Raw genomic sequence first — 11,353 nt, 5'->3', positions numbered from 1 at the left:
ACTAGGAAATGGTATTCTAGCTTGTTTTGCCTTAGGGCAGACCTGACAAATAGTATCAGGAACAGAACAACTAGAAACTACATTAATCACATGATGAATCTTGCCAAAAGGAAGATGTCCTAAACGAAGATGCCATAACTTTGCCTCTTCAGATTTATTCAAAAGAGCTGCATCAGCAATTGCAGATTCAGGTTCATGTCTTTTCTCATGAACATTATTTTCTTTTCCAAAAGCATAAAGTCCAGAGTCCAATTTACCAAGAACAAGAGTACTGTTCTGAGAAAGATCCTGGACCAAGCAAGTATCATGAGTAAACTTGATCTCACAATTAAGATCTTTACACAACTTGTGTGTACTGATCAAATTGAAAGTAAAATCTGGAACATGAAGAACATTCTTCAACTCTAAGGCATTCTGAAACTTGATTAGACCAATATGTTCTATTTTCACACTTTTACCATTAGCAACAGTAATAGTGTTTGGTGACTTAGTAAATTTCTCAAAAGAATGAAACAGATCAATGTTGCAACAAATGCGATCTGTAGCTCCTGAATCAATAATCCACTTAGAATTAGAGCATGAAAGAAGACAAGTACCTGCCATGTGAGCTGAGCTGTAAGTTGAATGCACAAGATTATGTGCATTCACAGACTCAGTGGAAGGTGAAGTCTGATCATGTGTCTGAGAATTCATGACTTCAATAAATTTGCTGTACTGCTGAGTAGAGAGATGAGTAGTCTCAACAGCTTGTTCAGAATTATCGTCTACATCATCACTGTAAACAATTGCAGCAACTTTCCTTCCCTTGCCTTTATAGCCTGGATTAGCATTAGGATAGCCATGAATTTTATAACACCTCTCCACAGTGTGACCATTGAGTTTACAATAATCACAGAAAAGAGAAGAGAATCTCCTGGTATTATTAGTTCCTCTTCCAAAACCAGAATTATAACCTTGCTGTCCAGAATTAAATCCTTGAGACTGATAATGAGAGTTTCTGTTCCAAGTATTAGAAAACTGAGGTCTGACCTCAGTCATTCTATTGCCCTAGATCTGATCAATTCTTCTGTTATCTGCAGCAAAAGCCATAGTGCTAGAATTTGCTGTGTTTTCAGCTAATAAACTCACATTTCTTTGTTTTTCCTCTTGAATAAGAAGTCTGTAGGCTAGAGAAACATTAGGTAAAGGCTGCATCATCAGAATATTTGTTCTGACATTAGTGTATTTTCCATCCAACTTCATCAGCAATTGGATCAATCTCTCTTCCTGCTGCTGCTTGAAGAATTTTTGAGTCAAATTGCAAGTGCATTTACCACAAGAACAAGTTGGAATAGGATTAATACCAGAGATCTAATCCCAAAGTGCTTTAATAGCAGTGAAAAACTCTGCTACACTATTAGAACCTTGTGAAATATCATTCAAATTTTGTTGTAATGAATACAACTGACCTGAGAATAACGATCCTCAAGATCTTTCCATATTTCTCTGGCTGTATTAAAATATAGAACACTTCTAGCAATATTAGGATCAAGAGAATTCAAAATATAGGCAATAATCATGGCATTACACCTATCCCATGCCTGACTCTCAAGCAGATTTGTATCTGGTGGTCTAGCAAGAGTTCCATCAATGAAACCTAACTTATTTTTGGCTGCAAAAGCAATGATCATACTTCGTTGCCATTCATTGTAACAATCACCATTAAATTTCACAGAAACTAGAGGAGTAGCAGGATTTTCTGAAGGATGAAGAAAATATACACTAGCAGGATTTGAATTAAGAGTTTGAACATTGTTTTGAGTCTGAGAACCAGCCATTGAATCAAACAGAACAACAAATCGAAAAAATATGCAGCAAAAATGAGATGATCAAACAGAGAAAACGAGCAAGTAAAATTTGCAGAAGAAAGAAAGAAATGCCTGAATTGATCGCAGGAATCACAGAAGAAGATTGCAGAAATCATAGAAGAAATCCAATTGCAAGCTCTGATACCATGTTGATAATCATCAAACTTGAAGAACACGAAACTTTTAGAGAGAGAAAGGAGAGAATTATATTGATCTTGGAGAGAAGAAAAGAATATTCTCAACATTAAAAAAGTGTGAGCACAGCTAAAGGACTTATATAACAACTATTACAATAAGCAAGAAGTTTGTTATAGAAGAAGTTTCTGGAATCAGTTAGTTATAACCAACTGCTGACTAGGCAAGCTAATTCTATCAAGGTGGAAATAGCTGGCTGTACTCAAATGCTTCAATAGAACTCCTACCAAAATTATTCAAGAAATTATCGAGTAAACAATAATCTTTTGGGCAAAACTACCAAGATCACTCAAGAAACTTAAAACTCTACTGTAACCCTACCACGACTCTTTCAAGAAATACATAATCAAGCAATATGATTTAATAATATAGAGGAAAGAAACATAACAAAATAGAATATCAATGTAAAAATAATTTTTATTGTCCACGCTCTATATGAATCTGATTTACGTACATTCGAATATTGAAAAGACGACGTTCAAGAAGAGGGCGAGGAGTCCGAACATGATCATTCTTGTCGAGGGGTTTCTGTTTTTCTGTGTAGAAATCATTTGATGAGCATATACATTTTAGTAAGTAGTGCAGTTGAGTTAGTTAGTGCGGCAGTTAAGTTACTAACTGTCAGACTAACTAACTCAACTGCATACCAACTAAGCTGTATATGCAAATCAGTTGATTTCTACCCAGAAAAATGAATCCCCTCCACAAGAATGATCATGTATGTCCAGGCTTCCCGACCTCTTCCCGATTGTCGTCTTCGTTCTTCACCGCCTTCGTCTTCTCCTCCGCAGCTGCTTTCTTGGCCTTCTTCATCTTGCTCTTCGCCTCGAGTCCAAGTCTCCAAGACTTTGTAGGAAACTACATCACAAGATCTGTCTTTTTGTAGCACAAACAACCGCCATTTCTATGCGTATGAACTTGAATTACTTTAAGACCATTGCTTTCATGTATTTACAACAGTTTTTGTCAAAAAAAGATTTATCTTCAGAGAATTCTACATTGATGAAGAAGGGGTTTTAGAAGGCAAGAAGATTAATCATGCCAACTTATTCTGTTTTCTGCATTTTTCTTCACTTTTTTGATTAATTTTTTTGGGGGTGTTCTGGGATTTCTAAGGAAATTGTGGAGATTTTTTTAATTTTTTGGACATATTGTTTTCTTGGAATTGAAGTTGTATATATAGAACAACAAATGTGTCGGTTAAGAAGAGTAACATAATTTCCCCTGAAACTTCTCTGTTTTGAGATGTTATGTTGGAAGTTGGACTCATATCTACTCCTCTTTTTTCAACTTTTAATATATATAATCATCAATTGGTAATTTTTAACATATTAGAACGAGTAACATGCGCAATGCGCGCGACATAGTAAGTTAAGTCCGGAGAACTTTTTTTAGTTTGACCTAATGATAAAATTTTTGTTGTTGAAATCATTAATAAGAAAAAACATTTTTCGGGGTATATATGTTTGCACAATAGTGTTAAGAGTTAATATATTTAAAAGGGTATAAATGTCCAACATATTCACAAGAGCAAACTCAAAATTTTTAACATGGGAAAGCTTACTATGAACTTTTTTTTTTTTTTTTGCAAAATAGAGGGTATTTTAGAAAGGTCACCTCATAAAGACAAGAAACAATGAGAATACAAACGTAATTTATGCTACCCATAAATGATTAAAACAATAAAGTAAATATAAAACAATATATATATAAAAAAAAAAAGAAATAAAATTGCTCAGAATAATCCGAACTTTTCTTCATCAACCCAAAATAATACCACCTTTTGATTATTTTTTAATAATCCGACCTTTATACCCATTTCGCTTTTAATGGTTCCAAATGACTTGAAACCAGCTAAACCGGTTACCATTTGTGACTTAGGATTATTTCCACACGTGTTACCACATGATTGGTCTAAAATAATAATTAAAAAAATAACCAAAAAAAAAACCAACGACCTCCCCTACCCACCCCCACCAAAACTACCTCCCCTACCCAGCCGCCGAAACCACTTTCTCTACCCAGCTTTCGAGGCTACTCGCCGGTAGATCTTGAACTCGTACAAATTTGGCGAGTCCGCTATACTCTATGAAGTTGGTTCCGGTACAAGTTGAGAGAAGCGAGTGGGAGCTGAGCCAACTCGTCGGGAATCGTCCCTCTTAGATTGTTCATCGCCGCGTGGCTGCGTCGGGTTTCCTACTGAAAATTGCTGGAAGCTAAAGGAAGCTATCCAAGACTTAATAGATAGCAACAAACTCCCTTTGCCTCCTACAAAGAAGCAAGAAGCCAAGTATTAATAATGCACCACTTTCTAAATCCTTGGCATTTTCTTATGATGAGGAAAGCCATGTTGTAGACACCCATTTGTGTCTCCCCAAAACAAAACCCAGTGATGAATACCTGTCACATCAAACCATAATCGAATGAGGTGAAAGTGTGGAAAAGTCAAGTGCTGCGGTTAGTTTTTATTAAAATTCTCTTCTCTCCGTTTTCGAAACCATTTCTATTTTATGAAAACGTCCAATTCAGTTTATTTTGGTCCATGATAAGGGTCCAATAATGGTGTAGTTGGAGGGGGCTTTAAAAGACCTTTCCAAAGATATATTATAAGCCCAATTCCGATGAATAATGAGAAAGTTATGGCCAAAATACTAAACTGGGCCCAAACCGGATTTTACCTACGACCCAATGATCATGAGGAGGGTCCAAAGGTTTAATCCTATTCCTAAACTAATTAGGATTGATTAGAATCTTTTATGAGTTTCTAAAATATCTTAATTATCCTTTTTTGAAAAGATAAGATCATGGAATTTGATTTGAATATAAACTTTCCTTTTTTAAAACTTTCCTAATTCTATTCGGATTTAAAGATGTTCAAAGATAGTCGGATATTATTTTCGTGCCTTATATTTTTTATCCAAAATTTATATAGTCGGATAGATTTTAAAATTATCTTTCCAATGATATATTATAATAATGAATCCGAGCTATAACGAAAAAGAAAGATATACGAAACTCTATCCAAAACTGACACCCTTTCACTATTTCGGCCATATCTTTTTATCTACAAAATATTTTAATCTGATTCTATTTGCATTAGAAAGTAGACTTCAAGAGCTTTCCAACGACATATTATATGACTTATTTGGACTTCTAGATCAAAAGATTTGATAAAAACAAAATCCGCAAAAAACTGTTTATGTCACCTCGCGACAAGATAAATCTTTGGCGACAAGGTCGGTTTGATTAGTGACAGAGTGGAGATTTATTCCTTATCAAATTCTATGATTTTCCGGACTTTTTCCTTATAAATAGGGTCCGAACCTCTGTTTTTATTCATCAACTTTCATCAACTCTCATCAAGAATTACTTAATTCTTAATTCTTAATTCTTATTCTCTCTCCCTCTTTCTAAACCAACTTTTTACAAACACAATATTTCGCATTCACAAGACTTAGAATCTCTTAGCCAAGTTCGAAGTTGCCTTCGCTCTAGACGTGAAAGGTTTGATAATTTCTGAGGGTTTGGTCCAAATCTAGTCAAAACTTTATTTAATTTGATTTTAATTTAATTCTTTAATTGTTCTTTATTGATTTTCATTGAAGTTTACTAACTTGTGTATTTTGTTATTAGATAGAAGTACGAGGCTTCAAAGTAAGTAGATTAGCTTACTTTCTATTTCTTTCACAATGTAGAAAGCATGCTTATTATTGTTTTATGATTCCTAGTATCATGTTAGGATGTTATTTTATGCTTTCTAGTATCATGTTTAGAGTGCCTTTATTCTTTCTAATATCATGTTAGTACCATGTTAGGTTTAAAGCTTTGATCTTTATTGCTTAGTGACATGCTAGGATTTGTTATTAATCTTGTTAGTATCATGCCTAGGATCTTGCTATTATTATTAAGCTTTATTATGCCTTATCATGCTATTATCATGATTAATATTGTTTATTATTATGTTGCTTGATTATATTTTTATTGTTATTGCTTGATCACACCTTTTATGCTTGTTAAAGGGAATTTGTACTTGAAATCACGCTTAATAAGATAATTAATAATTTGGTTTAGGCTAATGTGATTTTAACTCAAGTGATCGCCAATAATAGTCTTATTTGTGCATTAATTTCAACCAACATAGATTAAACAGGTTAGGTTTAATATAATGTTTGTATGTTATTTAAAAAGCGCGCATGAATACGAGCAGAACAAAGTAGAGGCCTATTTTATAGGGCGGGTCCTTTCTTTTGTAGATTGGATTCGTACCCTCATCCCCGGACCCTGTTTGGTTCAAGACCTTATGGAGTAGTTGATGGTCCTTTTGGATTGTCTTTTGGGTTTACAAGTTCCTAAAACTTGTTGGCGACTCTTTTTGCTCTTTTTCTTTCCCTTCGGAACGCCACCGTACTTTAGTGTATGATCACAGTGGGGTTCAAGTTTGGGATCATAATGCTTGAAATATTTCCTACAGTTTTTGGCGACTCCACTGGGGAGGATTTCTATTTATATTCTTGAAATTTATTTAATTTTGGCAATTATTTAGAATGAGCGGATGAGACTCGAAAAATTCTAAGTATTTCATGTGCGTGATTTGATTAACATTATTGTCATATGCATTAAAAGGTCCTCATGGGAGCACCCCATGAGTCAATACCTAGGAATTTTACACGTAGGAAATTTGAGAAATATCTTTCATGACTAGAATCGAAAAGATGATGCGAAATCTGGAAAATTCTAAGAACACAAAAACTTGCCAAGGCATGTAGGAACTAGCGTCTAGAAAACAGGGCTTGTCGCCTGTAAAAAGTTTCTGTCGCCTGGCGACAGTTCTGTCGTTTGGCGACAGGAGCTTTTTTGCGGCGAAAGTCCCTGTAGTCTGGCGCCAAGTTCTTCCAATACCGAGCCAGGGGTCTGCCTTCTTGCTTTGACCATTTCTAGCATTGTTGGCTTGATTTTGCTTATTGATTGAGTCATTTTCTCACTTTTCTGAACCCATATGTGTTCTACATATGGAAATAACCCTCTGGGGGTTCCTGCTTCACCTGCCCAATGGAATATCCCGCTATCATGTGCAAAGTTCAGATTTGGGTACGTGCAAAGTTTGTGAATCCACCAAACCATGGAGTCGAGTTCGATTTCATCACGAACTCGCGGAATCCTGTTCATTCGCTCCAACCCTCACGGTAGGCTTGTGTGCAATGCATATGGATTCATAACCATGGACCTTTTTGACTTAACCCATATCCTTGAACTTTAGAGAATTAGAGCCATGGTTAGGTTGCGAACTCATTGCATCATATTGTGACTATGTGAACTACTTGTGCATTATTTGCTTGTGCATAGCTTATATGTGACTAAACTAACCGCTTGGTTTTGACTTGTGTTTGTAAATAAGACTAAATAAACTAACCAATGACTAAAGGACTTTGTTTAATTAATTGATTAATTAATTTGAACTAATAAAAAAGCCTAAAGTCGAGTCATAGTTCCTTTTAGTCAACCCGGATTTTTATTCTCGCATACTGCACATGCGTCAACTTGTTTTGGTTATAGCCGGAGTTCTAGGAAGAACCACGAGTCTTACAACCTATGGATCTGTAGCCCCGAGTTTTATCTTTAATTTGGCGTTGGTTTCGTCCCAATCAGAGTCACATATTAAAAGTTATGACTAAAATAACACAGCCTGTCCAGTTTAATGCATATACGTGAAGTCTTAACTTAGTCTTTGCTTGAGTCTAGTCACATAGTCTAGCCACATGGTCATGAAACAAGTCTTAACATGTCACCTACACTCATTAGTCTTAGCACACATAACATGTTTGTCACACTATGACCATGTCTTAGGTTCATGCATGAGTCGTTTTTCCGTCATTTGAGTTGGGGGTCCATTGTATCCCTAATTCTTCCATATTTCTCTAATCTACATCATCTTCCCACTCTCCACATACTTTCTTCCATATTTCTTCATCTACATCTTCTTCCTATACTCCACATACTTTCTCCACACATATTATTCCCCTCATTCTTTCATGATCTCTTCCCATCTATGCATGTTGAATCGAGTTTGAGTCGTGTGATTGACAAAAAAAAAAAAAAAAAAAAAAAAAAAAAAAAAAAAAGTGATGATGAGACAAAATACGAGGCAAGCTTAGCTTCTCACCAAGATTTCATGCTTTCTTCTTCTTTTTTTTCAAACCCTTCCCCAATGTACCCTTTGTCTACCTTAGATTTATTACATAGGTTTTTTTATTTTGTTCCTCTTTAATAAAATGAGCATTTTTTCCCTTGCATATGATCATTGCATTGCATTTTCAAAAAAAAAAAAAAATTAAGGTCGAACTAGGCACAAGATATACCAAGGATTTGAGGCACACCTTGTAGCCATATCATATTACCTTTCACCCTTTAAATATATAATCCTTTTCTTGATAAACCACTTTGAGCCTTGTCTAACGATTGACCTTTCATTTTTCAACCCACATCTAACTAACCTTGGGATGGGATGGTGTGTAACTTATGCAAGTTCTAAATACAAAAGCTTGAGTGATTTCAAAAGAGTAAAATAAAAAATATAAAAATAATGAAAGTGTACAAAAGGGCAAGTGTTCCAATGTCTATGATATGAAAATATCTTTGATAAGAACATGTCTCAGATTGCATTTCTTATCGAGTGCTCGGTACCGTGCCTGAGAAACATGAATGCCAAGTGAGTGATAGACCGCATGATCGAGATTGCCCACACATATAAAAAAAATGCGACTATGAAAAATGCAAAAGCAAAATAAATAGAAGAGAAAACAAAAAATAAAAAAGAGCTCAAAAATGAGAAACCTCAAGCATAAAAATAAATAAGATTCAAAAGCAAGGTTGCACACCTTGGGGGCTTATTCAAGGTCTTGAGCCTTTATCCCCTTCTTCTCTAACCTTTAGCCTAACCACGTTACAACCCTTAAAAGACCTTTTTGAGGTATACATACACTTGTGTGAGGTTCGGCTAGAGCTACGTTTGGCTTGATTCCTAACGGATACGTAGGCAACCTCATATATTGAGGTACGGCCATAATAAAAATGCATTCATTTTCACATTCACACACTTACACCATGATCATATCAAGGGATTTCCAATGCTCATCCCTATTTACTTAGAGCTAAACTTGGGGGCTTGATCCTTACATCATTAGCCTATCTAGCCTAAGAGTCATCATTATTTGAATCTTATCAAATAATACTTTTCCATACACTTAGCCTTTGCAGCTTAACTTTAGTGTCACTTTCACACACATCACATATACATGACTAAATAGACTTCCAATTAGGAACCCTTTGTCATGAATTCTTAACATAACGTTGAAGCATGCTTTGTCATATCACACATCACTCATCGCTTATAATCATCATTGTATCAAAGTATGAAGTGCATAGCCTCTGTGCCTAAGTTACCTAAATACTTTCATAATCAAGTCAACTAAGATAGTTCAGGAGGAATTAATCCTTGCATCTTGAGAGATAGTATCAAATGCATATACTTGATTAAGCTCATTCGACATGCACCATTTAACACTTCGATTCTTTTTCACGTCTTTCCTTTTCAGGAGAAAGTCGGTACCCTCCACAAAAATGACAGAAAATTTTTGCTTTTTTACATTTTCGAGTCGCACATCACACACGAGTCATTGAGTTATGTTGTGTCATATCACATTGAGTGGAGTCTAACACATGTGTCAAACGATTTGAGTCGAGTCATGTCAAATCAATGAGTCAAGCAGCACTAAGCCTTAGGTCAACCCTAAGATAATAAAAGATTAGCAAAGTCCTATAGTCCAACATATAGATGCAGGTACATTCCAGCGAGCAACAATATTTTTGGATTTTTTAGAACGTGAATATAGATATATGAGATTCTTCCAAGATGAGAGGAGTTTGAGCAAATATTATATGGATCAGTAAATCATAGGTGAAGAGCCTTAATTTGCAAAAGATTTGAGCAGATTTGGTTGTAAGGAAACGACCAAATTGAAAGTTCGGAGCGAAACCGAGCAATGAACAGCAGCAGCAGCGGTAGAAATGAAAAAGAAATCTGTCGCCAAACGACAAGGTTTGTCGCCTGGCGACAGAACGATATCGCGGCGACAGAAGGTTTCTGGCATGCGCCAATATAGCGACAGAATGTGTGGCCCCATATTGGATTATGCGGACCTTTTACAGAAATTTCGGGTTCCTTGGTACGCCAGTTAGCCCCTCTAAGCAATTTGACATGATTTAGTAATTGGCTCGATTACAATCACAATGAGTGATCGACCTGACAAAAGATCGTCTCACTTAGCTTAAAGTGCCTAAGCATTGGCTCATCGCAAGCACCAAAGTAACGGTTCACAACGATTTCCTAGGATGGAAGATGATTTGAATATTCGAGATGACGAAGCCTTCAGCAGGGGGCTTTAAGATTAAAAAGAGTCTGTTACTTGGATTTAAGAAGGACGGTTTGAGATGAAGCTACCTTCAATAGCTTTCACTATGATTGGGGAGGTTATTATTTGAGAAGAACGATTCAAGATGAAGCGGTCTTTGATAGCTTTCGCTAAGATTGTGAAGGTTATCACTTGATTTGAGAAGATAGCACGAGATGGGCAATCTTCGACAATGTTCGCTAAGATTGTGGAAGTTGTCATCAAGATTTGAGAAGATAGCACGAGATGGGCAATCTTCGACGACCTGCGCTAAGATTTTGGAAGTTGTCATCAAGATTTGAGAAGACAGCACGAGATGGGCGGTCTTCGACGACATTCACTAAGATTGTGGAAGTTGTCACCTAGATTTGAGAAGAGCGGTTCGTGATGAGGCGGTCTTCGACGACATTCGCTAAGATTGTGAAAGTTTTCACCATGATTTAAGGAAAAGCTCGAGATGTAGCAGCAATGATAGACAGCGTTCCCTAGGATGTGGAGAGTTGTCAAAAATTCTGAAGATGGCGAAATACGGTCACCTTCGACGGTCCCTCAAGGTAAAGAAGATATTGTCTATAGCGGCGATGCACTGCCGTGGCGACGTACTGCCACAACCTGAAGATGACGACAAACAGTTATTTTCGACGATGTTCCCGAAATACTGTGGAGGATTGTCACCAAGAATATTGAAGACAACGACATACGGTTATCTTCAATGATGGCGTTCACGAAATACTGTGGAGGTTGTCACAAACAACAAATGCAACAACAAATTGATTACGTTTAGAGACGTGTGCTCGACGGTGCAAGATACGCGTTTCTTAACTCTTTTATCTGTTTTAACTAATGATTAGTTTGCAGGTATCG

At 36.2% G+C, this 11,353-nt stretch overlaps 1 protein-coding gene across 1 annotated transcript; it reads right to left on the bottom strand.

Moving 5' to 3' along the window:
* Window positions 1-1,047: 1,047 nt before the first annotated feature.
* Window positions 1,048-1,817, bottom strand: LOC145619723 (uncharacterized). The gene is made up of 2 exons (XM_081674426.1): window positions 1,449-1,817; window positions 1,048-1,350 (listed from the first exon to the last, which is right to left on the bottom strand). Exons 1-2 carry the CDS (start codon window positions 1,815-1,817, stop codon window positions 1,048-1,050), a joined length of 672 nt encoding a protein of 223 aa, XP_081530552.1.
* Between the last annotated feature and the right edge of the window lie 9,536 nt (window positions 1,818-11,353).

Source organism: Chenopodium album, chromosome 27 (assembly GCF_948465745.1).
Source record: "Chenopodium album chromosome 27, dcCheAlbu1.1, whole genome shotgun sequence".
Classification (NCBI taxonomy): Eukaryota; Viridiplantae; Streptophyta; class Magnoliopsida; order Caryophyllales; family Amaranthaceae; genus Chenopodium; species Chenopodium album.
The sequence above is the reverse complement of the archived record's forward strand: the minus strand, read 5'-3'. Positions and strand labels throughout refer to the sequence as shown.